Source organism: Cricetulus griseus, chromosome 4 (assembly GCF_003668045.3).
Source record: "Cricetulus griseus strain 17A/GY chromosome 4, alternate assembly CriGri-PICRH-1.0, whole genome shotgun sequence".
Lineage (NCBI taxonomy): Eukaryota > Metazoa > Chordata > Mammalia > Rodentia > Cricetidae > Cricetulus > Cricetulus griseus.
Genome location: NC_048597.1, coordinates 58,865,825 through 58,893,746, shown reverse-complemented (window position 1 = coordinate 58,893,746; position 27,922 = coordinate 58,865,825). Strand labels below are relative to the sequence as shown.

Below are 27,922 nucleotides of genomic sequence, written 5' to 3'. Positions count from 1 at the left end.
CACACCAGAAGAGGGCACCAGAGCTGTGAGCCACCCTGTGGTTGCTGGGAATTGAACTCAGGACCTCTGAAAGAGCAGCCAGTGCTCTTAACCTCTGAGCCATCTCTCCAGCCCCCTCCTCTAGTCATTTTTGGCAAATTAAAATTATAACATGAAATGTATGAATGGCAGCTCACCTATTTAAGCCAATAAAAAGATCAATTGGTGGCAAAATAATTTTAATAACTTTCAAAAACAAAGTTAATATGCACTTGTATGTATGTTTACACACACATCCATCAGCTTTCTGGAGACTTATGGGGCATCTCACTGACTACTACAGCCAGAATTGGTGCTTCCAAGGCTGTCTGTCAGCTGTCAAGATCTGGGTGCATTCCACAGTGCCAGTGTCTGGAAAGCCCCACGGGCAGCAGTGGCTTTAGCTCCTGTCCACCTGCACAGGGCAGGTGCCACTTCTATTGAGCCAAGTTCACATATCCAGGTGCTTGTAGAGCCTTCGACTTTTCTCTTTTTTATTTCTGTTGCCATGCTTTTTCCAGGGCTTCCCAGTCACCTTCTCAGCACTCAGAGCAGCTGTGCTCAGCAGGCCACTCCCCGGTTTGTAGCCCATCACAGCCTGGACCCCTTTGGTCAGCGCTCTGACGTTCTCCTGAGAGGAAACACAGGAGACATGAACAGGCTTGGCAGGAACAGGAGCAGATCACTCAGCACTCGGCTCTCCTCTGGCACCTGTCCACCCCTACCCCTCACACTAGGCTTCCCAGCACCCTCTAGTTCACCTCTTTCCCATCTTCCTCGTCTACGGTTTAGTCCAATAACTTCCAGTGTCATCTAAAACCACCCAAACCCTCATAATTCAAACTATTTTGGGAATTTTTCTTTCTTCTTTTTGAGTCAGGTCTTACTGTGTAGCCCAAGCAAGGCTTGAATTCCCGATTCTCTGCCTTTTGATGCTGGGACTGTAAGTGTTCAACCACCACATAGAGCTTGAATCTCCATAGATGCCAGGTTCAAGCTGCTGCAGCTCACATTAGACACTGATGCTCAAGAAATGTAGTTTATTTAATAATATGAAAACTATAAAGTAATATCCCATCACTGTCACACACAGTAAAATGTTACTCTTAGGGGTGAAGGTTTAGATAGGACATTAAGTGAAGGTGATACTTTCAGCCCCCCCCCCCTTTATTGAAAATACACTTTTCATAATGCAAGTTCAGCCTCTGCATTAGAAAATTCAAACTGAATGTCCCGTATGACAGCTGTGGGCATTGGGAACCAAACTCAGGTTCCCTGCAAGAGTAACATATGTTTTTAGCCACTGAGCCACTTTTTTTTTTAAAGAATATTGAAGATGGGCAGGCGGTGGTGGTGCACATCTTTAATACCAGCACATAGGAGGCAGAGGCAGGCGGATCTGAGCTCAAGGCCAGCCTGGTATACAAAGCTACACAGAGAAACCCTGACTCGAAAAATCCCAAAAAGAATAATTGAAAATGTATATTAAACACAACCAAATGACTTAACTCTTGTACATAAACCTGACACTGAAAAAATTCTACCAGCCACTGGACGTGGTAGGGAATGCCTTTAATCCCAGCACATGGGAGGCAGAGGCAGATCTCTGTGAGTTCAAGGTCAGCCTGGTCTACAGAACTAGTTCCAAAACAACCTTATTGTTATAGAGGGATGCTACACAGAGAAATCCTGTTTTGAAAAAAACAAAAATAACAACAAAACCCAACCAACCAAAAAGCAAACAAAAAAAAAAAAAGAAAAAGCTACCAGCTACGATGAAGCGACTTAAAAATTACGAATATTGATTCACTTAATTTTTTTTAGCTTTTTTTTTTTTTTTTAAAGATTTTATTTGTTACATATAGTGTTCTTCCTGCATGTTTGCCCACACACCAGAAGAGGGCACCAGATCTCACTATAGATGGTTGTGAGCCACCATGTGGTTGCTGGGAATCGAACTCATGACCTCTGGAAGAGCAGCCAGTGCACTTAACCTCTGAGCCATCTCTCCAGCCCAATTCACTTATTTTTTATGTACATGTGTGTATGCATGCACATATGTGGATTTGGGAGCAGAATGCAAGTATTGGGATGACAGATGGGCACCACCACACCTTGTTTGGAGTGTACAGAGTCTTCAGCATGTGGAGGTGCATGACTATAATCCTTGTACATGGGATGTGGAGGCAGGAGGATCAGGAGTTCAATACCATCCTCAGCCTCACACAGAGTATGGTCACGTAAGATCTTGTTTCGTCCCCCTCAAGAAAGACAGACAGACAGACACACACACCCAACAATAACAAAACTCCTTACAACCCTTTTCTGCACAGGAAATGGGAAGGCATCGTGAGCCTGTGAAATGCTGCTGTTCATCACGAAGTGCCAGGGAGAGAAAATGCTGAACCAGAGACTACTTCAGATGGCTGAAACAGCACCAGCAGTGGGAAGCACGGCACAGGCGTGGAGCTGTGGAGCCCTCAGCACTGCTGGCGAGCATGGGAAGCAGCACAGCCATCTCTGGACAGACTGGCTGCATCTCACAAGCTAAAAGCTCGGAGCATCCCAGTTCCCCCACTTAAAATTAGATCTTAGATGTGAAACCACACACTACACAAATACACACATGCACACCTAGCGACCTAACCATATTAGCCAAAAAAAGTGAAAACAACCCAAATGTCTATCAGTTGGTAAGTGAGAAAAAGAACGAGGGCACTTCTTCACACTTACTTATTTGTAATAAAAAGGAACACAGGTGAACCTTGGAAAGGTAAGCAAAGGGACAGAAGATCACACAGCATGACTCCACTTGTGAAATGTCAGAGCAGACAACCCCACACACAGAGAAAAATCGGCTTAGTGGCTGGCAGGGGAGAGGGAAGTGAGCGGATGTCAATGGTATGTTTTTTTTTTTCTTTTTTTGAGTGATAAAATTCTAAAAGTGGTTCTGATAATGGCTGCACATCTGAAGACTGTATGAGGAGCCAGACGTGACGACACACATCTGTCATCTCAGCACTAGGGAGTCTAAGGTCAGCTTGAGGCACAAAGCAAGACCCAAAGTACAAAAGTGGGGGCAGAGAGAGAGCTTAGTGGGGTACCTGTTGCAGAGGACCCATGTTCAATCTCAGCACCCACATGGTGGCTGATGCCCTCATCTGTCTTCCAGACACACACACACACACACACACACACACACACACACACACACAAAATACGGGCAAAACATCATATACACATAAAAAGAAAGTGTGTTATGTGAACTTACAGTGCCCATGAAAGCCAGAAGAGGGTATCAGATCCCTGGGATCTGGAGTTAGAGGTGACTGTGAGCCTCGTGATGTGGGTGCTAGGAATCAAACTCAGGTCCTCTGGAAGAGCAGCAAGTGCTTTTAACCACTGAGCCACCTCTCCAGTCCACTAGGTGCTTAAAATAGTCAATATTTTGAATTTTTAAATGTACCGGATAAGAAATTAAATACAGACTCCTTTTCTTACCTGATGGAAAAAGGTTTTGTCGACCACATTTTCAATCTGTTTGGCTTTTTGGTTTCTGCCTGGCTGTAGCCGGACTTCTTCACCTTTTGTTTTGTTCTCCAGGAGTTGTTGGTGTTGATGCTGGAACGCCACAGGATCTCTTCCAGGAGGGGGGTGGCAGTACAACAGTTTCCCCTGCAGCGACAACAGCAAAGGTCCTCAAGGCAAGTGTCAACCAGGCAGAGGCTGAAGCAGCTTTCTGCCAAGCTGAGTTTGGTCTGCAGCAAATGCAGAGTCCTCTAACTCTGACACCTCAGCTCCTCCCAGAGAGCGTACAATGACCCCTTCTTCTCTGAGACTTTCTCACATTTCAGAAAGCAGTCCTTCATTTCTACCAAGCAGTCCTCAGTGTTCTTCTGTCAGGACACGGAACCTGGGAACACTAGTTCTGAAATCAAGATCACTTCTGAGACCTGGGGCTGGGGCTGCGTGCCAGAGCACCCGCCCAGCATGTGTGAGGCCCACAGGTCAAGTGCCAGCATCAGTCCATCTCAGTAGAAATATCTCAACAGGCTGCCATGAGCTAAGGACACAGTGCATGGAAAAGAAAGCTTGCTCACCCAAGGGCAATGGGAACAGGTTCACTTACTTTGACATAGTCCTTCAGGATGTAACGTGCGGATCGAGGCTGGTCTGGTTGTCCATGTGCTGTCATGAATCCTCGCATGCCTATGAGAGAAGGCAACTGTGTGAGAGGTCAGACAGGAGGTGGCACCACAGAGGCAACTGAGCCGATGTGCACTGGGGCCCTTCCCACAGCCCTGAGAAATTAGTGTCCTCTCACTGTGAAACATGTCTCACCATCAACACTTGCTAGCACACAGTAGACTCTGCAGCTTATCTACTATCTAAGCACTTAGCACTGTGACAGGCAAGTTTACTTTCTCACAGTTAGTTATTCCTTCTATCCCTTGATCTAACCCATAGGGGTTACCCGCAGGAGAATATTATCTGCAAAACAAAAGGCAGCACAGCAAATGCCCTAATTTATTAACCACATCTGATTTTCTGCTTTCCAAACATACCAAGAAGATCGCTCTAAATCTCACTTAATGAGTAGCAAGGGGAAAGCACAGCTGTTTCTGCAGAAATGCTGGGTTCAAAACTCAGCCCCTGCACATACTAGCTATAGTGGCCTTTTCAATTTAGAAGAAAAGATTTAGAATCCTAATTCCCATCACTCACAAAAATAAATTTAGAAATATTAAAAAAAAAAACCAAAAAACTAAATGTTGGTGTGGTGAGATGGTTAAGAGCATGTAAATGTTGGTGTGGTGAGATGGTTAAGAGCATGTACTGTTCTGGCAGAGGACCCAAGCTCAGGTCTCAGCCTCATGCCCAGTGTCTCACAGCTGCCTGGAATTCCAGCTCCAGAGAATTACAGTCCTGCTCCTGAGCATTGAGGGCACTGTATTCATGTGCACAAATCCCTACAGAGACACACGCAGCCCACCCCCATTAAAAACAAAATCTTTAAAAAAATTTAAATGTTAAAAACCAACCAACCAACCTCCATGATTTCTAGAAGGAATATAAAGGCCAACAAACCTGGGAACAACAACAACAAAAAAGTTCCAACTGAACCTCATCATCCAGCTCATCTATGGAGCATGTGGAGGGGCCAGACCTGCAGATCCAAAGCTACAGGATCTGCATGACACTAGGTGACAACAGGGTATCCAGGAGGAGGCCCAGGGAGGGCCAGCATCAAGGGTGTAGCAGAAGCCAGAGGCCTCAAACCAGACTCACTGCAATGAACACTTGCAGGTAAAGATGTAAAGACTAAAGGGTAGATTTGTGACTCACTGTGTCACATTACAGCTCCCGTGCTGAGATTTTTGTTTTTTCTCTTTTAAATTTTATTTTATGGGGGGGGGGTTGCAAGGGCAGAGATGGAATGTGAAGGGACTGGGAGAGGAATGGGATCAGGATGCATGATGAGACATCTACAAACAATCAGTAAAAAGTTTTTAAAAAATGTTTCAACTTCACCAGCATTTAAAGAAATACAAAGTAGGGCTGCAAAGGTGGCTCAGCAGTTAAGAGCACTGGCTGCTCTCCCAGAGGACCAGAGTTCAGTTCCCAGCACCCACACGACGGCTCACAACTGCCTGTTAACCTCAGTTCCAGAGCACCCACTGCCTCCAGGCATACACAGGATGCTCAGACATACATGTAGGCAAAACAATCACACACAGAAAATAAAATTTTAAAAAAATCTTAAAAAAAAAGGAAGAAAGACAAAGACAGACAGACAGACAGACAGACAAAGTAGTTGAGTGTTGTGGCACCTTAAATCCCAGCACTCAGGGGGCAAAGGCAGGCGATCTCTGCAACTTCCAGGCTGGCTAGGGTTACATAATGAGACCACTTCAAACAAAGATAAAAATTAAAGAAATATAAAGTAGCCACTGGAAAAAATGGTTCAGTAGTAAAGAGCATGTGCTGTTACAGCAGAGGGCCCATTCTGAGCGGCTCACAACCAGCTCCAAGGGGCTCCAATGCCTCTGACTATCACAGGTACCAGCAGTCATGTACACATAACCTCACACACACACATAAGTTAATGCATCCTAAAAAAGAAATGCAAAATAAGATTAGAGTAACTTGGCAGTGCCTTTAAAATTCACAGCTAGAGACTGTATTCTACACAGAGCTTTGTTTAGACAGTGGTCTGAGCAACTGTACATGTGTGGTCATTTGTTCTTACAAACAGGAAATACTGACTTGATCTTAAGTATTAGATGAAAATCAGTACTTAGGCCATTAGAATGAAACAGTGGGGAATGTAGCTCATGCTAGCCTTGGGTTTGATTCCTAGTGACCCTCTCCAAACTTCTATGAACCATTCTGCCCATGATTTACAATGATGGACAACTCACATCCATAAGCCGTCAACAGCTCTTCTGAGGTTGGAGGTCGGTAGGGGTCTTCATCTTCTCCAGGCTTTATAATGTTAATACCATAGGTGGCTTCTAAAACATGTCGTGGGATATTCTGGCAAACGTAAACATGTTAAGGAATCCACTCTTGAATCGACTCTATGCACCCACAGTATACAATACACTATTTTTGCTGCTTCTCACACACGTTCTCCCTCTAAACTTATCCATTTAATCAGCCTTATTCACCAATGATCACCTTAAATGCATTCTTTAAAATAACAAGGCGCTGGGTGGTGGTGGTGCATGCCTTTAATCTCAGCACTTGGGAGGTGGATCTCAGGGAGTTCCAGGACAACAAGGGCTACAGAGAAACCCTGTCTTGAAAACCAACAAGAGGTTCAGTGGTTAAGAACACTTGCTACTCTTGCAGAGGACCAGGGCTCAATTCCCAGCACCCACAAAGCAGCTCACGATTGTCTGTAACTCCAGTTTCTAAGGACCAAGTGCTTTCTTCAGACCTTCAAGGATACAAGGCATGCAAGTGGTACACAGACATACATGCAGGTAAACACAGACATAAAGTAAAAATAAATCTAAAAACAATTATCTCTGAAACAGACCTTAACTTTAAAGAACAATATTGTAAACAAACTCTAACTTTAAAGAGAATATCCTAACAGAGCTACAGAGGACCATGTCTTTGTTTCTAATGCCTACAACTATGCTGCTAGAAGGCAATTCCCCCAAACTCCCCAAAGCCTTAACACACACTAACAACCAGAGTGGGGTTGAAACAGAAAGGATATTAGTGATACGGGTGGAACGTGATCTCTCATCTGGTCAATTGGGAGGATCCCATTGCAAATCATCTCTGCTTTGGTAGACACAAAGGATGGCATCACCAGGCCTGGGCAGTCACACAGGCAGAGGCCAGGTTCCACATACAGAGTCTGAAAGACACACAACCAGGTTATGATGGGCACATGGCAAGTGAAAGGGAAGAGCAGTGCTGTGGCAAAGAACTTCAAAATACCTGGAAATGCTTGGTGTGGCCAGGCGTGGCAGACACAGACACTTTCTTGTTGCCCATGATAGTGTTGATGGTTGAGCTCTTACCAACATTAGGGTACCCCACCTAGAAGAGAACTGGAAGTTACCTGTGTGATAGAAGTGCCACCCATGTGCCTGATTGCTCTGAAAGGTGACTTCAGATGCTCTGCACGCTTCTTCACCTTTAAGTCTCTTGGCTTCATACACTCAGACTCCTCTCTGACCCATGGCTCAGCCACATGAATTTCGTTTCTGTGGACTTTGCTGTTGCCCCCACAATAAGCCTCATCCCCTCTGCATGCCCCACAACGTTCCATTTGTAGGTATTTCACTGTTTCCAATGCATCTTTACCAAGGGGGTGAAGCTGACTTCCAAACATCTAAAAATGTCAGCGCTTTAGTCAGGGCCCAGCAGAAACGTGCCAGGTGACGCAGAGTTGTTTGTAGAACAGCAAGTTAAGCTTTGCTCAGGATGATGCCCAGAGTTAAGAATTCAGAGAGCAATGGAGGCTACAACTATTTCTAGACCTCAAAGACATATGTAGAGAAATCCAGCTTTCTGATCCACATGGAAATGAATTTTTGGCGCAGAGAATATAGCCTTAAATCTCAGAGAAATTAAGAAACTTTGTGTTCAGGTTAATTCTACTGTGGATTTAGGAATTACACTCTGTCTGCCTAACCCCAAAAGCAGGTAAAACACCATTTGCTTCACCACTTTTTTAAAAAATAAGATTTTATTTTTATTTATGTGTGTGCACCACATGCAGGCAATGCTCAGAGGCTAGAAGAGGGTGTCAGGTCCCTTGGAACCAGAATTATGGACAGCTGTGAGCTGCCACGTGGGTGCCGGGAACCAAATCCAGGTCCCCTGCAAAAGTAGCCAGTGCTCTTGGTTTCTGAGTCATCTCTTTAGACCCTACATTTATTAATATGTTTAATAATAAAACAGGTCTCCTGTTTTATTTTAGGTGGTGAATGCAGAAAAGGCTAAAACACAATTAGGATTACACCTAACTTTAACTTAAAAGCTGAGAGACTACACCTGCTGTGGCTGCCTTGCACTGTTTTGTTTCCCTGGAAAGAACTGTATTACAAATGCCTTCTCTAACACCTTACAAGTCCCTAAGAATGGGCCATCTAGAGCTGTGCTGTATCCTTGGGGGAGTGGGCAGTTCCAGCCACCTTTAAATTAGGTAATACAGTTAGCTGGGGTGTGATCTACTTTTCCCCATTTTTTGTTATGTTTATGCAATGAAATCATCTGTCATAGTTTTTGCCTGGCCAAGACTGGGATTCTCCGTAATGGCGTATGAAACAGTATAAGCTGGCAAGGATCACAGGATGTCAACAGAACATCACACTCAAGTCTGGCAACATCAAAAACTATCTTATTCTTGTCTCTCAGTAACTGATGTGACAAGGAACTGAACTGGAAGAAGACTGTAAAATACATTTCCTATCAACATGTATGTGAACGATATAAACCCAGAAAGGTTTCCTTTGTGTTGGATCCTGCCTCTCACACTGCCTCATCCCATGGTGCCAGAGGGCAACAAGAAGGCAGCACGTTCCCTGTGATGCCAGAGCCTGGCTATCTGGGGGCTATTCGCAGCTAGGGAAGGACAGGGAACGAAGACTCTCATGTGGTCCTAGCTCCGTGATTTACTTCATCTTACCAGCCCAACAGTTAGTTGTCCATCTTTCACCTTCTTCCCAGTGTGTAGCTTCTTAAAGAGCTCCAGTAATTCCTGCTTTGATACCAGGTGGCTACAATTGTTCATTTGCTGGTTTTCTGGTTTTTTTCTGTTCTGAGCCTCAGAATCGACAGGACACTGTTCCTTCCAGTCCTGACCACAGCTTTCCTCTTCCTCAGGGCTGCTGTCTTCTTCTGAACATGTCTGCCAGTCTTCCTCCTCTTCCTCCTGACAGTCCTCATACTCACTGTCATCTTCGTCACTTGTGGACTCCTCACTAAGTGAGAGCAAATATCTGCGTGGAATTTCATTCTCATCTAAACTAGAGTTTTCAGACTCAGTTCTGCTGGCTTCTTCAGCAACACTGTTTTCTTGGTCCTGATGAAATAACAGAAACACAAAATTTCAGACCTGTGTAACTGTACTTTTCCTTCAGTGGATGAATGAGAATAGGAAATATGCTGGACAGGCATGTGGTTACACAGGGGTGCAGCACAGCACAGCAATCTGTCCAGTGGGAAGACACAGGCGGACCGACTATTAGCAGAGTGCCCTCGGGAGGGCTCAGACTAAGCTAGGGGCTTCCACATATGAAGCAAGACTGAGCTGTACTCCCAACCTTGCTTTGCTTTTATAATTGCTTTGAATAAGTCAAAAAGTACTACAAAGCAGACTCCTGTGCATGAAATTCTGGAGTAGCAAAATTTCATTTTAGATTGGCTATTATTATTTTCATTATCATTACTACTACTACTAAATACTATGGAGATCAGGCTGGCCTTGAATCCACTTAGATCCGCCTGCCTCTGCCTCCCCAGTGCTGGGATTAAAGGCATGCACCAAAACACCTGGCTGGCCAAGACTGGCACTTATTTGGGATCATTACACTTGAAAGCAAGCACTTTACTCAGTGAGCTATCTTCCCAGCTCTAGAAATTTAAATTATCCACATGTATCCTAGCAGACAACACACGGAATAAATATGCTCAATTAGGTTCCATCAATTTTAGTGGCAGTCCCAAAAGAAACAGCACCAAGATGAGAGCCCCCAAAATGATGTGTATGAGATATGTGAAGGCAAAAAATGAACAATCTGTATGGGAAGAAACCAAGAAGGCAAAGCATAAATTCTCAGATCAAAGATTAGGAAGGGAAGAACTTTCCAAAGTCACAGATTAAAAAGCAATGAGCTGCCGGGCTGGTCTTGATGTGGTTGTCATAGAGTTAGAGCCCAGAGCCTTCTGCATGCTTGGCAAACACTGTTCCCCTGAGTTACAACCTCAGTCCGAATTAGTCAGTGGGAGACAGATAACACGACCATCTGACAGGAAGTAGAGGAAGGAATTTCTTCTTTCAGTTGGAGTTTAGAGCTCAGTAAATTATGAGCTCATTTAAGAGAAAGGGTTGTATTCACACAACTTATTTTTTTAATTTTTTCTTGAGATAGGATCTCTCTGTGTAGCCCTGGCTGTCATGGAACTTTTTTGTAGACCAGGCTGGTCTGGAACTCAGAGAGATACTTCTGACTACCCTGGGGATTAAACAATACTCAGCCTGCATAGTACCTACATTAACATCCATCAAAAAGTCACAAGATGACTGATAGATAAAAGAAAATGGGGAATATTACCTCTAAGTGTCTTCTAAATATTAAAGATTCCGTGACTTTTTGAAGTTGTTTTAGTAAAATGTGGGTTAAAGATAAGAGAAATAGCATAATATATCTTAATTCAAATTGAGTTTGCTTTAAAAACAAACAGATTCTGGCTGGGCGTTGGTGGTGCACGGCTTTAACCCCAGCACTCAGGAGGCAGAGGCAGCCGAATCTCTGTGAGTTCGAGGCCAGCCTGGCCTCCAAAGCGAGTGCCAGGATAGGCTCCAAAGCTACACAGAGAAACCCTGTCTCGAAAAACCAAAACCAACCAACCAACCAACCAACCAACCAACCAACCAACCAACCAGATTCTGATAAACCCTGACAAGCTACTACACCCTTGAGCTCTACTATGTGCACTGAGAAGTTTCTCTTAAAAGCAAGTAAGTATAAAACCATTATAAGGAGACATGGCTCAGAGGTTAAGAGCACTGTCTGCTCTTCCAGAGGTCCTGAGTTCAATTCCCAGCAACCACATTGTGGCTCACAACCATCTCTAATGAGACATGGTGCCCTCTTCTGGCATCCAGGCATAAATGCAGGCAGAATACTGTATACATAATAAATAAATCTAAAAAAAAAAATAAATTATGAAACTTCCTTAAGGTCCCAGATGTGACAATGGGCATCTCCAATTATCTGAAATCACAAAGAATCAGTAGGATTTGATTAAAGATTCTAAGTATTTTCTATAGGCTATCCTATAATCAAGTCAAAGTAATCACCAAAATCCACCTTGAGACAGGCCCTAGCCCTTAGGCCCTAGCCCCAGTTACCTTAGAGTGAAGAGTTTCTCCCAAAGCTGACCAGAAAATAACCTTCACACCTTCTTTTTCAAAGTGTGAGGCCCAGGCAAGGCGCTGCTCAGCAGTCAACAAGTCTGCCTTGTTTATCAGGATAACGTTCTCCTTAGCGGTATCTACCTCCTTCACATAACATTCCTGTAAAGACAAAGGCATTTCCAGTCTGTTCAAACAAGTAAGACAAATACTGGGTTAATTACACTGGAGATTCCCAATTCAAGCTTTTATGGCCTCCTCCCATTTTAAATCATTATCTCTGTCTCTCTCTCTTCTCTCCCCCCCTTTGGTTTTTTTGAGACAGGGTTCTGTGTAGTCCTGGCTGATCTGAAACTCTCTGTAGACTATGCTTGCCTTGAACTCAGAGACCCTATGCTTGCCTTGAACTCAGAGATCCGACAGCCTCTCCTCCCAAGTGCTGGGGTTAAAATCACTTTCCTTAAAAAATTATTTATTATTGTGTGCACAATGTGTGTGTCATGCACACATGCATGACATGGCATGCATGTAGAGGTCAAAGGAGAACTGAGGAGTCAGTTCTCTTGGTCCACCTTTACATGGCTTCAAAGGGTCAAACTTAGGCCACCAGACTTGTGCAGCAAGTGCTTTTAGACCTCGAGGCATCTCAAAGGAAGCCCTTAAATCACTTTCTAATTTAAATATTAGAAATCTTGATACATTCTACTAACTGGTCCTTTCTGTGAGCTCTGAAAAGAGCTTTAAAAGAACCATTAATATTTTTGTTACTCATGAGTTTAGAGAAACCACTACAGTCTTCAAATGAATCACGGGTTCATGCATTACATCATTTTAACTAATCCTTATGCCTTAGTACTACTCTGTATTGTTCATTTGTAAAATAGCATAGGTGTAATAAGATGTAAAAAGAGAGAACTTAGTGAGATGGATTAAAAAGTGACTGGCATATCTTAAAATAAAAGCAAAATGCCATCCTGACTCCTGTTTCCTAAAAACAAGAGACCAGCAAATGACTAGCAATAAAGTACCTTCTTGCCCAGCAACTAGAGCACAGCATGCAAATTTCTGTGCTTTCTACAGATGACAACTTTTAGAGCAAACATCTGACTAAACAATGCATTATGCAAGCTCCTGACCTTGCAAGGAGAGGGAAGACTAAGTAAACAAGCCAGAGAAGACAGAATGTTTGCTCACAGTTACTGCTGTGAACAATGCTGCCCTCTCTTTACCGTTCAATGATCCAAGTCAAACTTTACTTACCAAATCCTCACATCTAAACAGGAGAGGGTTTCGAGCATCCACTATCTGGACTACAATATCACTGGGGGGGAAAAAGTGAAGACAATCCAGTTACTGTAAAGTGAAAGTGATCACTGACTGACACAGTGCTTAGCACAGAAACTCACAACAGGTTAAAGTGCAGAGAATATGTGTCTGTGGAATGCTCAGCCACAGACAGTACAGCCACATCCCCCCTCCTTTCCTCAATGTCTAAAGATCCTGGACTGTAAAAGTCAGAAGTTGAGGACCAGGGTGAAGCAGTGTCTTCTAGATACAGCAGGACCAGTGCACTAGTGAACTCAGTAGAGTGGCTGCCTGCACCAGACCTGAGGAAGATCAAGCCAGTCACCATTGCAGCTTAGAGTAGGACAGGGGCTCATTTGAGGGCTTCAGAAGGGTCAGTCTTCTTTATGGCCGTGGCTCCTGGCTCATCCACCTTGCTCCAGTGGAGGCTCCCATACCCACGAGCACCAATTGGACTCAGTGGGTTATCAAAAAAAAAAAAAAAAAAAAAAAAAAAAATTGTGTGTATGAAATTTTCAAGTTAGAAAAACATGGAAAAAGGAACCACTGCCATATATTAATGGTAATGGGAAATACTTTCCATACATTAAGCAGCTGACATACTAAATCCTTAAGGCATAATTGCTCAGTTTTTATATAATCTGCTTGAAGTCAGCTAATAAGTGATGAAGCCAGAATGGGTACCCAGGCAGTCTGGACCAGAGGCCACACTCTTCATCATTCTACTGCTCTAATTTGGCTAGAGGGTTTGAATGACATTTCACTGCTAAACCTGCCACTACAACTTTTATTAACTTCAGGTCATATAAGAGTATCCTAACCACCTCAAGGAAGTATTCAGTCTGATCTGAATTCACATTAGTCATTTGTTGACATTATAAGCTCCCATTATAAGCCAGTATTGTATTTAAACCCCAGACTGCCAGAGAGGAGACCTTACACCTAGCCAATGATCACACACAGGTTCAGAGAATGTGTTCAAACAATAAAACACGACTAAGTGTCAGCTTAAGGTGCCACAGTGAAGCATGGATGTCAGTCTACACGTAAGATGTGACAGTAAGACAGCTTTCTGCAGCTGACAGCAAGGTTCTCTGGGTCAGCTAGATGTAGAAGGGACACACAGGCCAGCACGATCAACACTGCAACATTTCCTCTTTAGAACTCTTCCCGTCTCTCAGAGGCTCCCTCGCTCCCTTCAGCCTCTGTGGCTAGGAAGATGGCCAGGGCTTGTGGCTACCACTGAAAAGAGAGAAACTCCAGAGGCCACACCCTATAGCACTCTCGCCAAATCCTAATTTTGTTACCCAACTTCATTTTTTCAGACAAAGGTCTCATCCTATAGGCATAGAATCCACTATGCTGGTCTTGAACTGGATCTTGCAAGTGCTGGGATTAAAGGCATGTACTGGCTTAGATTTGCTAATTTTTAACAAACTGTTATAAACTTCTCTAATTAAGCTGGTTTCAGTATCTTCTTCAGGGTGAATCTCACTTTCAAACCAAATTAAGCTAACTGACTGCAAAAACTAATAGCCTAAGCCACAACAAGAGAAACGAACCTTAGCTCTATCTATCAACACACAGAAGGAATAAACAGCTTCAAATCAGCAGGAAGGAGACATTGCAGGCTAGCCTGTTGGAGGCATTCAGGCAACAGTAGCAGTGGGAATGCCTCACTGGAACAGAATGTTCTGCGCCCCGAGCCTCTGCACTTTCCTGCATTTCCTGTGTTATATATCAAATCTTTTTTGATAACCGCTGTTGAAATTAAAGAGACAGATGGCTCAGTCAGCCTGTTAGCAAACAGGAGACATATGCTATAGGGAAGACATCAATAAAATATTTCCTATTAATGATGTGGCAGTAGTAACTTCGCTAATATTTCTGGATAACTCAGGTCTATTGCTATGTGATACAAACCATATTGTGTGATTAAAACATACTGCTATATTAAGGAATGGGTTGACAAGATGACTCAGCTACTAAAAGCACTTGTTGTCAAGTCTGATAGACCCTGACCTATATGGTGTAGGATAGAACCAATTCTCACAAGTTATTCTCTGATTCCTACAATGTGCCATGGCAGTCAATGGGAAAATGTAAAAAGGAAATATGATAATGGTTCAGCAAGTAATACTGTACTCCAATTAAATCTCCAGTTTTTAATAAGAATAGACTCACTTTGGGGAACCCAGATGCTAACTTAGGGTCATAAAAAGTAACTACAGTACAACTTTGTTAGTCATGGAAGACTGAACATATATGGTTACTTTTGCTCCCCCCCCCCAACTTAGAACCTACAAGAACAGAAGTAATGACCCTCTTTAAAGAGCAAGAATGATGGACAGCCATCAGAAATGTCTAACTAATGAGAAGCAAGACTGTATATACCCCAGAGGCCCAAGCGAGAGTTGAGCACCCAGGCTGGTTGGTAGCATCTCCAACTGAGACTTGGGCATGGGATAAGATGGGGGAGGGAGGTATTGTATTTAAGACAAGGGATTAAATATAAATTGACCTGTGAAGATGCCGGGCTCTTTTCTATCACATCACTCTGGAAATTCATTCATTTTTAGATTTTTCCAATATGTTTTAAGGTATGTTCTAACAATTTTCTAAATTTCATTGCTATCTGTCATAATAGTTTCCCTCTGCCTCTAATTTTATTGATGAGTCTTCTCTTTCATTTGATTTGGCAAAGAATCTGTTCATCTTTATCATTTTTTTAAAAATCAACTCTGGTTTAAAAAATCAACTCTGATTTAAAAAATCAATTTCATTGATTTTTTTTCTATTTCCATTTCATTAATTTTGGCCCTGATTTTAATTATTGCTTTTCATCTACTTGGAGCTCACTGTGTAGACCAGGCTGGCCTTGAACTCATGAACTCAAGAGATCTAGCTACCTCTGCCTCTGGAGAGATTGGATTAAAGATATTTGCTACCTTGTGTCCCCTCCCCCAATTCCTTAATGTAGGTACTTAGAACTGGCTTTCCCTGTAGATTTGGGTATGCTGTGTTTAATTTCCAACCTTCCTTCCTTTCTTTTTCTTTCTCCTGTCTTTCTTTCTTTTCACTTTAAGAAAGACACAGGGGGTGGTGAAATGGCTCAGTGAGTAAAGGTGCTTGACATCAACTCTGAGCACACAATTTCAATTCTCTAGAAAAGAGACCCAACTTCCTGAAGTTGCTCTCTGACTGACCATTAGTGCATGTAGCACACATGCACAATAAAACAAATGCAGAAAAATAACAACAAAAAACCCTGACAGGTGCTAAGGAAAGATATAAAGATACTAACATCTTGGAGTATTCCAAACAAATGCAACTGATCCCTGCCCAGTCTCTCTACAGAGATGCTCACCACTAGGCAAACTATATCTAAATAGCTGTGTAATACTCCATTCTTAAATATGAATGGGAAACAAGTGCCAGTTATTTCAGAAAGCCTCATATGTAAACAGCAGAAGCCAGGATAAACAGAAAAAGGCACTGTAGGAAGCATGTGGTGTCTTCCATCAAGGTCAACAGCGTAGTACTTGTTGTGCCCACCACTCTTTGGAAGTAAGTAGCACACACCCTCTACTGCTACGGAAGCTCTGAAGGACACAAGTCCATTCTGCTCACCCAACGCTCCCCAGGAGAAGAGTACAGGATCTCCAAGCTCAGCGGAGCCTAAGACTTAAGAGAAGCTTATGCAGAACCCAACACAAGCAGCAAACTTCTGCTGGCTGGGAGTGCAGGGGCTTTAAAAAGCTGAGGCTTCACTCATTCCTTATATTATAAGAATATTCATAAAGTTCTGCCACCATCTAACTCTTGAAGGTTTTCAACATCCTAGAAAGAAATGCAATGTTTTACAAGTTAAAGTCAACTCCCTATTAAATGAACCTGTTTCTGACTGTTCTTGCTAGGCACATTTTCTGGACTTGAAATAAACACAACCCAAACATCTCTTATTAAATCCTTGAAAGTAAAATTTAAAAACTTTTTGAGAAGAACATGGCCTTCTAACCACACAGAAGAGGAGAAATAGAGAATGATGATCCAGGAATTCTCCTTGGTGGCATGTGGCAAAGAATGAATCTTCCTTCCACCCCAACTCATCAGAAAAAACCAAGTCCCTGGGGCCTTTAATCCCAGCACTTGGGAAGCAGAGTCAGGTGGTTCTCTGTGAGTTCGAGACCAGCCTGGTCTACAAGAGCTAGTTCCAGGACAGCCTCCAAAGCCACAGAGAAACCCTGTCTCGAAACCCTCCCCTGCCCCCAAAAGTCACCTGGGTTGGGCATTGTGGTGCCTTTAATCCCAGCATTAGGGAGGCAGAGGCCAGCTTGGCCTACAGAGTGAGTTCCAGAACAGCCAGGACTATACAGAGAAACCCTATCCCCCAAATAAACAAAAACAAACCTTGGTTGTCCTCAGTTCTTATCAATCACGCCTTCTAATGCTGTAGCCCCACTGTCTTCTCTACAATCATAAAGCCCCTGGTCTTTTACGAGGCACAAGGTGCTAAGCTTAAGGACGGCCCTGGAGCTTGGCTGAGCATTCTCCTCTCACAGCACATACCTCAGAAGCTACGCTTCTCCATGACCATTTTCCATATTATCAGAAGGAACACAACACTCAACGTAAATTGGCTGAAGTAACCATAGGTGCTCCAGAACTCACCTTATACAAACATTTATTCATTTACTTATTTTGAGACTTGTTTTTATTTTATGCATGTAAGTGTCCGGGTGCATGTATGTTTGTGCACAATGCATCTGCAATGCCTTGGAGGCCAGGAGAGGATGCTGGCTCTACTAAACCGGAGATAGATAGCTACAAGCTGTCATGTGTTGCTGGGACATGAACCCAGGTCTTCTGTAAGTCCAACAAGTGCTCTTACATGCTGAGCCATCTTCCCAGCCCTATCAGGCTATTCTTACACACTTGTCAAATGTACTCATCTAATATTGATGCGTGCGTGCGTGCGTGCGTGTATCTCCCTATTCATCTATCCCTGCACTGAAGTATGAACCTAGGATGTTACACATGCTAAGTAAGTGTTCTAACAACTCAACTACCCCTCAGACCTAAAAAATAAACACTATAATTTAAGTGTCTATGTGAGTATATACAGGTGCCAGCGGAGGCCAGATCCCTGGAACTGGAGTTATAAGTGGTTGTGAGTTATCTAATGTGGGGGTTAGGAACCAAACGTGAATCCTCTGCAAGAGTCGTAAGAGCTTTTAACTGCCAAGTCATCTCTCCAGGCCTGTATTTCCAGGAGTTATTTTTAAAATTTCTCCAGAGCCGGGAGCATAGTCAACATTAGGCTCAGTAACAACACTGAAATGTCTTCATTAAACAAGGGAAACATTACTTACCTTCTCTCAATGACCCTCCAGAGCTGGCGCCAAAAGTCCAAATTTCGTTCAAAGGGAGTCAATATCAACTTTTGTTCCTCTTCTAGCCTGGCTTTAGAATGAGAAGGTTACATCTCTGTCTCATCAAAATAGTTTTTAAAGAATTATAAACACTCAAATTCAATACATTGAGAAGCTACATATCCAAATACTATAAATTATTATTATTATTGTTTATTGTCCTTGCCAGGCAAGTGCTCTACCATTTAGTCACATCCTAGCCAGTCTTTTACTTTTTTTTGTAGCTTAGGAAGGCTTTGAGAATTTGCAATCTTCCTTCTCAGCCTTCTGAGTAGCTGAAATTACAGGCCTACACCACCTGACCAGGCTCCATCCAATTATTTTCATATACCCATTGTTGAGTCAATACAAGAATAAAACTTAGTCATATTATATTCCACAAATTCAGATTTTATCCTTACACCGCAGGAGTTCCTCTCCCACAACTTTTATAGAAGAATGCTCAGAGGAGTACCTCTGGGCCACAGAAGGGAACTAAAAGGGGCATTGGGAGAGGTGAGAACTCCCTAATGGCTGACTGCTTTGCTTCTCTGATCTTCAGCTTTAACGCAGTAATCTGTCTCTGGGTTTTTATTATTGAGAACAATTGGAATTTAACCTACAGTAAGAGCACTGCTGCTCTTGCAGAGCACCCACATAGCACATTACATCACTCATACTCTAGTCGCAGGGGATCTGATGGCCCCTGATCTTCTGACCCCTGCTGGCAATGTGAGCACATGGTGCGCGAGCGCGCGCACACACATGCGCACACACACACACACTCTCTCTCTCAAACACACACACATAAAATAAATAATAAGAAAAGACTAGGAATAGAGCAGAATAACCACCAAACACCTTTGTGCACAGCTGCACCTGCACCCAGCAATGCTGTCTATACACATACATACATACATACATACATACATTCATACATACATACATACACACACACACACACACTCCCAAACTCACCTGTAATAGACACTACCACCCTCCCCACACCTGAAATTGCATTTTATTTATTTATTTAGCTTGCATGTTTAGAGGCCAATGGACAACTTGGGGGAGTTGGTTCTTTCCTTCTGCCATGTGGGTCTTGAGAACTGAACTTAAATCAGAGCTTGCCGGCAGGTACTTCTACCTGTGGAGCAATCTCACCAGCCCCAGTATTACCCTTTAAAAGAATCAAAACTTCAGGAGGCAAATGGCAATGCAAGCTGAAATGCCTAAACCCAGGGCTTCCAGGCAAATCTTCAGAGTCCAGTACTCACCGGACAAGCTGACGTCTCCATTTTAGGAAGTTATCTTTCTCTGCCTGTTTCAGTTCTTCTGGACTAGTTTTTCTGTCCCAATTGGGTCTGAAATAATCACAGAAAGGAAAAAAATTATATATAAATTACCAAAATAAAAAGAGAATTTGGATGTAAATGGCAGCTGAGAAGCAGGAAAATTATGAACAACTAATAATTTTTTTTATTATTTTATGTGTATGACTGTTTGTGCCTGCAGAAACATCACATGCCCCAGAACTGGAATTACAGACAGCTGAGAGCTGCCATGTAATCTAGTCCTTTATTTATTATGTATACAATATTCTGCCTGCATGTATGCTTGCACACCAGAAGAGGGCACCAGATCTCATTACAGATGGTTGTGAGCCACCATGTGGTTGCTGGGAATTGAACTCAGGACCTCTGGAAGAACAGCCAGTGCTCTTAACCTCTGAGCCATCATCTCTCCAGCCCCATTCTCTGTCTTCTTTTTTTTTTGAGGGAGGGGGTGGTGTAGAGGAAAGAAGTGATTTCAAGACAAGATTTCTCTGTGTAGCCCTGTCTGACCTTGAACTTGGAAATCTACCTGCCTCTGCCTCCCAACTGCTGGGATTAAAGGTGTGTGCCACTACCACCTGGCCCATTCTATGTCCTCTAATGATCTTAATTCTTGTTCAACTTACCTCCTCGGTATAGACAAGAACTGTCTGTTTTCCTCATGGAGTTTCTTAATTCTCTGGCTCTCCTCAAAAGACAGCAGTCCAGATCTAGCCTCAGGGAGCACGAACTTGATATTAAGCTTCTCTATTCAAGGAAAGAAAAATGCTATTTGTCAAGATGCAATCCGGAGGCTGAGGATGTATCAGATGCTACAGTGCCTGCCTAGTAAGCATGAGCCCTGAGTTCCACCCCTGGCACTGGGTGACTGGGTGTAGTGGTACCCACCTGCAATCCCAGCACTTGGGAGTGGAGGCAGGAGGATCAGGAGTTTAGGAAATCAAATTGAGTTTGAGGCTAGCCTGGGCTACATGAGAGTCTGACTCAAAATCCAAAACAGGTCTTTTAGAGTACTAAATGCTGATCATTTTGATAAGTTTGAATACTAACTACTTCCTAAAACAGAATTTATACCTTCTTAGGTTAATTTTTACATTAATTTTTCTATAGAGATAACTTTACAAGAGAAAGATCTTCACTAACTCACTAAAACCCCCCAAACACTAAGACTTCATTGGGTACCACATTATAAAATCCTATGAGGTGAGTGGATTTCAAGGAAATAGAAACAGTGACAATGGGAAAGGATTATAAAGATTCCATGTAACAGTCTCCTCATTTTACATATGTAGAATAGTTTTAAGCTAATAGGAGTAGAGGCAAAGATTTAGCAAAAGACATTCCTTCCATTTAGAACCATCATACTATTATGGTTGTAATTTATATAGATATGTGTTAATGTTCATTATTAGTGACTATATCAAATTAAAAAAATCAAGTGATCTTGGGTGAACTGGTAATAATAGAGAGATGTGTGCTCTTGGGCTCTAACCCTCGGGCTGCTGGAGCAGTTCCTGTTTCACCGTTCAGTCACCATCTAGACTGCATGCATGAGAAGAGAACACAAGGAGGCAGCTGCACTTCCTCCTGAAGTGGCAAGTGAAGGCTCTATTTCAAAGCTAACATCTTCAGCAACAATCCTCTTCACCTTGAGCAAGGGCTGCAGTCTGCTACCCATATCAAACCATCACAACACTAAGTAAGAGCCTGCACTCTTGTAACCTACACTACTGTTAACCCACCCGATTCTCATTCAAATCAAGCTCAACTAACAGCTAACCACTTCCCATACCTGATGCTTCCACAGAAGTTATCATCTCTGTCTAATGGTGACTGCCCACTGTACCCCCATTTAGCCCCTTGATTCCTGCCCTTCCCCCCAGCCTACTGTGCATCTTTGAAAGGTAACTCTTTCGCTGACTAACTGCAAGTACATGTACTTTAATCACTGCTGGATTCCTGACACCACTGTGCCCTAAACTCTACTTACCTGTTTCTGTTTCTCACGTGTCATGAGATGCATATTGCTGTAGGAGATGACACCAAAATATGGCTACCTGGAATGGCGATGGAAGTTCCTCCTCATGGAAGGAGGAACTCATTCTAGCTCTTGATTAACCTGCCCCAGTCCCTAAGTGGCAAGTGTTCTGTCCTCTTTCTCGAGAGTAGCCTTGTCATCCACTTTATGAAGGGGCAATGGAAGCTGCTAGACGGGCACCATTGCTCCACAGGTCCCTAGATGTGCACCCTCCTTCAGGACCCTCCCTTCTGCCTCTGAGGAATCTTTGATCCTTCCTTTGTAGGAACTGACTTTTCTATTATTTCCAGCCTCATTCTAGCCTCACCTCCCTCCAGTCTCAAGCTCTGTCCCCCTCCCTTAATCGTCTGTTTTGAAATGTAACTTTTAACAACACAATTGCAAAGGTCTCCTACCTCCAGCCTTCACTCTATCCCTGCCACTCCTAGTCTCTCTCTAGAATTAAACATATAACCTTACAAGTAGCTTTTTCTAATATTCACATGCATACATAGGTTGGTTACATAGACCTTATTTTTATTTATGGGGGCTGAGGAGTATAGTACACATAGAGTTCAGAAGACAACTTGATGGAGTTGGGTTTCTCCTTCTACCATGTGGGTCCTGGGAACCTAACACAGGGTGTGAGAGTTGGCAGAAGTGCTTCATCCACTGAGGCATATCTGCAGCCTGGTTAGATACTTTTAATGAGCCCACACTAAACACAACGTCCTACAACTTAGTCCTTTTGTCTGGCAATAGGCCTTGGAGATTCCCCATGTTAACAGCCAGAGCGGAGTAAATCCATTCCTTTCAAGTGCTGTACAATAGTTCATTCAGCCTGTCTACACCAGTGCAGTGGCCTTCCTGCTGATGGAGCTCTCAGCCCCCACACGCTCAGTTAGATACAACATTTTCTGTGTCCTTGTTACAAATGGAAACTCTCTGGTCCAGACCACACTGGCTGAATCAGTCAGGAGTTGTTTATGAACAAGGGCTCTGAGTCATTGTTGCCCAGTAACATGAGAAGAACCCCTCAGAGAAGCATGCTGGTTCACAGAAGTACACTTCCCTCTTCCAACTCATCCTGCAAACCCAAGAGTCTTCCTTTCAAAGGAGCAGGGTCTCACTATGTAGCGCTGGCTGTTGGGGACTCACTATGGAGATAAGCTGGCCCAACTCATAGAGATCCACTTGCCATACTGGGATTAAAGGTATGTGCTTTTTTCAATCCATACAACACAATCTATGATTCACTTTCTTTCTCTCCCACCCACCCACCTACCTACAACCATATGGAAATGGTCTGTCTGGCAAAGGGTACTGAAAACCTTTTAAAATTCAGCTTTATGGAGGTAATCCACATTCAGACAGAAACCTCACAGAGAAATGTATACCCATTACCAGGTACTTCAATCCCCTATCCTGTCTTTGTAAATATGCACACTCTGGACTTTTCATAAAAATAGAATCATATGTTTTTATTCTTTCCTGGTGCTGGGAACTGAACTCAGGACTTTCCATATGCTTGGCAAGTGCCCTATCACTGAATTATATTCCCAGTTCAGAATGTTTTAAAAGGTCTTGAATGTAGTAGCCCGTATCAGAACTTTTTGTGTGTGTGTGGTCAAATAATACTCCACTGCATAGATGCACAACATTTTGTGTACCTAATCATTAGCTAATGGAGATCAGAGAGCTTCCATTTTGTTTTTTAAAGACAAATGATACAACTAAGCATATCTATGTACAAGTGTTTATGTAGACATGTTTTTTGTTATCTTGGTTATATATCCAATAGTGAAACTGCTGGTTCACACGGCAATTTCATTCTAGCTTTTAAGGGAGCTGCATTATTTCGCATCTCCACAGCCTCACCAACATTTGTTTATCAATCTTTGTAATGTCAGCAATGGCAGTGAGTGAGGTGAATGTGTCAGGGTGAAACCCAATAGTTTACTTTCGACTCCCTGCTCTTCACCAACTCTGCCCAGCTGGCCTGACTTATTCTTGCACCCAACATTCCCGTTCCCACTCCTTCCTCCAGATCTGACTAAGACATGTCTCCTAATTCATCTTTTCTCCTTATAGCCACCAGTCAACTTTTACAACACTGAAGTCTTTTACAGAAAATATGGAAAACAGAAAAAAAGTTCCTCAAATAAATAAGTAAATACATAAGCAAATAAATAAGCAAATAAATAAATAAATAAATAAATAAATAAATAAAGGACCAAGGTAGTGGTACATGCTTGTAATCCCAGCACTTAGGATGGTGAGGCAGGAGGATCACAAGCTTGGGGTAAGACTGGGTTACACAGAAAGCACAAGGCTGGCTTGTACTATAGTGAGGACCATGTCTTTAAAAAAAAAAAAAAAAATTGCCGGGCGTTGGTGGCGCACGCCTTTAATCCCAGCACTAGGGAGGCAGAGGCAGGCAGATCTCTGTGAGTTCGAGGCCAGCCTGGTCTACAGAGTGAGTGCCAGGATAGGCTTCAAAGCTACACAGAGAAACCCTGTCTCGATAAACCAAAATAAATAAATAAATAATAAGGGCTGGAGATGGCCAGGTAGACCTGGGGCACAGATATACTGGCAGGCAAAACACACACCCGATACAGGAGGCCATGGAGAGGCTCTATACAAATGTTATGACATTTTATATAAGAGAATTAAGAATCTGTGTAATGGGGTGGGGTAGGGTGAGTATGCTGTGACTATTTCTACAGGCATCGAGGGACAATTGTATTATACCGAGGAACAAACTGTACACATGTATAAAAGAGTAAAAGAATATTTCTTACCCTTTAAAGACAAGAGAATCTCGACATCTGTAATGATGTGGATGAACATTACACTAATGGACATAAGCTAGGCACAGAGAAAGTGACTTCACTCACATGTACAAATGAAAAGGTGGAGGGTGGAGAAACAGGGAGTGAATGGTGTTACGAGGAAAAACGGGAAGAAGGCCAAAGGGCGCAAAGTATAATGAGGCAGGAGGAGTTCTAGATAGCCAATGATTAGCATGCTGACCTCACCTAGAAATAGAGTAGACTATCTTATCACACACACAAGGAGCTCGTGTGTGATGGATCTGTCAATCAGCTTGAAAGTCACCTGCACACCGTGTGTGTACGTTAAGACATCTCATGTACCATGACTACATTAAGCTAGGAGGCAGGGAACATGAATACCCCCAAAACACAAAAATCCCAAATCAAAACAAACACCCCCCAACAAAACATGACAGAGAACAACATCTGAAACCATGTCATTACTTGCCTGAAAACCTATAAAGGAACCCTTCACTCTCCGCTTCCTTTTTAAATACAGTCTCACAATGTAGCCCTGGGTAATCTGGAACTCAGTATGTATACCAGGATAGCCTCAAACTTACCGAAAGGCATGAGCCACCACACCTGGCCTTCCCTTAAACTTTTATCCTCCCTGGAATCTGGCCCTTGTCCACCTCCCCAGACTTAGGGAAATACTCATGCCATAACTCGCCCAAGTGCTGGGATCATAGGTAGAAGCTATCTTGAGTTCCATCTTTTTTTTTTTTTGAATTCTCAGTTTAGCTTTGGAGCCAGTCCTGGAACTTGCTTTGTAGACCAGATTGTTCTCGAATTCACAGAGATCCTCCTGCCTCTGCCTCCCAAATGCTGGGATAAAAGGAGTGCAACACCATCACCTAGTCATGAGTTCCATCTTTTACAGCCTATTGTTTTCTATAGACTTCTTTGAAACATATAAAAGAGCATTTTAAAGCAATAAGTTTACCTTTTAACACTATTCTGAGTAGCCACCACAATGTTTGGGAGTAACTGGTGTTAAACAGAGGCATTTTGAACAAATGAATGAATGACTTGCTAAGTCATGCCATTTAATATGTAAGAGAAGTAACTTCCAATACTATCTGTCAGTTATTCTTGTAAGTGGCTTAGAACACACACCAGGGACTAAGTACATGGTACCTGACAGCAGGAAGGGTATGTTCTGAGCTTGATGTGATGATGTACAAACTGAAGTGTTTTTGTTCTGTCTTTGAGACAGGGTCTTACTGTGTAACCTTAGCTGGCCTGGAATTCATAGAGATCCACCTACCTCTGCCTCCAAAGTCCTGGGATTAAAGGTGTATGTCAGCACACCTGGCCACATCTGAAGTGTTCTTTAGAGTTGAATTTAAAAATCAGTGTGGACTTTACCTTACACCCATGAAACTTTCCCATATTGCTTTTGAATTAAAGACAGCCTAATCATACAAAGTGAGCAAGATGGAAGAGACCAGTGTCTCAGGCACTCAGTAATAAACCACTTACCCGCTACAAACTCAGTCCCTGCAAGTTCTGCAGTTGCAAGAAAGTCATCAAGGGAGCTCTGTTCCGTTACTGACTGGAGATTAAGACGACCCCAGTCATAGCCATCATTGAGTTCACTCGTGTGCAACTGTGAGTAAAACACAGCAGAAAGATTGATTAAAGCAGCTCTCCTCTGCTCTTAGCGTCCAGTCAGCTCTAAACTTTGCTGGTCCTGGTCTATATCCTCAAGGTACTTTGACTTCTAGAATGTACATTACTAATAACTAATGTTAGGCTGGGGCACAGCGCAGCTGTCAATGGTATCGGCATCCAGCAATGTAAAAACCCCAGAACAAATATAAATAAATATTTAAATAAACCTTTTCTTACCTCAGCAAAGGCACTTCCCTTCCACCATTCAGTGTCCTCTTCAGACGCTTTTGAAGTGAATTTTTATTGTATTCTCATTTTACTATTTAGCAGGCAAAATAATTTGTCTAGAGTAGAGAGGCAGAACTAGAACCCAGACTGTATTGACTCTGCCAGCCACTTAGTCAAAAAGTTTCCATAGGGACTTATGAGAAGGAATATTTTGAAGCCAGGCAGGGTGATGCATGCTGTCATCACAGGAGGCGAGGCGCAGAGACCACAGGTCTAAGGGCGTTCCTGAATTGTGTTAAGAGTTCTACTCCCCACTTACCCTTAGTCTCCTCTGCCCTAAAACCCCAAGGGCTGGAAGTCTGGATTGGCTGGGATGACCATTAAAAAAAGATCTAGTTGCAAACTATTAAGCTGATCTTCTCATACAACCCAGTTTTTGACAAGTACTATCCGGTTTTATGCTTACTTATAGGTTAAGAACCCTACTATTCCACAAAGTCTACTACAACAATAAGTCACCATGAAATCAGTTAAATGTCCAGACTTCAATACTGAGAAGCATGTGTGTATTCCTCAGACTATTAAGTTGGTTGGAAAATGGGATAGTGTGACAGACATGCAGTCAAATTAGAACGAGGGGCAAACAACTTCAACCCAAGATCTTAATGAGAACTCAGAATTTTCTCAAATATTCTGGAGAATAAAAGTGACAATAAACAAAAATCAAACCACTTCACTTTTTTTTTTTTAAAGACTGTAGCCATGGTGGACTTTAAGGTCATTATGTAGACCAGGCTAACCTTGAACTCATAGAGATCTGCCTGTCTCTGTCTCCTGAGTGCTGCCTTTAAAGTAATCTCTACATTCGTTTACTTTTTAAGGCATCTACTACGCTCTCCCCAAGCTTCTAGAGACAACGTCAATTCTTTGAGAGAAACACAAGGGAAAGCAGGGATCGGAGTTATTGGTTTTTCTGATGGAACCAACCACTTCCAGAAAATCGAATAAAATCGGAAAGTTTAAAGATCCATCCAAGCGTGGTGGTCACGGCTTGTAATCCCAGTATTCTGCAGGCAGAGGCAGGAGTAAGGCAGTCCCGGGCCAACCTGGGCTGCACGCCGAGACTGTTTCAAAAAAAAAACTTTAAGATAACAAACTATTTTCTCTTTAGAATTTTCCAAGAGCGCTATGGCTTCTAGGGCAAAGATCAAACACCGGCAGACGTTCCCACCTAAAAGGCTATACACGTTTTCATTCCCACCTCATCAAACACTGAGCCCTGAGCCTTGCTGGGACCTGCTCCGAAATCCTGTCCAGGCGTGACTTGGCTCCAACTTTTGTAGCATGGAGGCGCTCATAACGAGACGGAAAGGATAATAAGGATTTTCTTACCCAGGAGTCGGTATGACGCTGGCTGCGGCTTCGCTGAGTCTGATGCCGGATGAGTACCCGGCCCAGAGACCCGCTCCCCGGCGCTTTCCTCCGGCCCATAACAATTCAACTGCGGCAGGAACCTTCGCCTCTCAACACGAGACGTTTCCGGTTTCCCT

General features: G+C 43.0%; 1 protein-coding gene across 1 annotated transcript; it reads right to left on the bottom strand.

Annotated features, from left to right (window-relative positions):
* Nucleotides 1-201: 201 nt before the first annotated feature.
* On the bottom strand, nucleotides 202-27,922 carry Lsg1 (large 60S subunit nuclear export GTPase 1). Its single transcript, XM_027412894.1, has 14 exons — nucleotides 27,765-27,922; nucleotides 26,013-26,139; nucleotides 20,300-20,420; nucleotides 19,617-19,703; nucleotides 18,301-18,387; nucleotides 12,884-12,944; nucleotides 11,621-11,785; nucleotides 9,173-9,568; nucleotides 7,477-7,578; nucleotides 7,250-7,393; nucleotides 6,441-6,564; nucleotides 4,148-4,227; nucleotides 3,520-3,693; nucleotides 202-649 (listed from the first exon to the last, which is right to left on the bottom strand). Exons 1-14 carry the CDS (start codon nucleotides 27,861-27,863, stop codon nucleotides 470-472), a joined length of 1,947 nt encoding a protein of 648 aa, XP_027268695.1. The 5' UTR covers nucleotides 27,864-27,922; the 3' UTR covers nucleotides 202-469.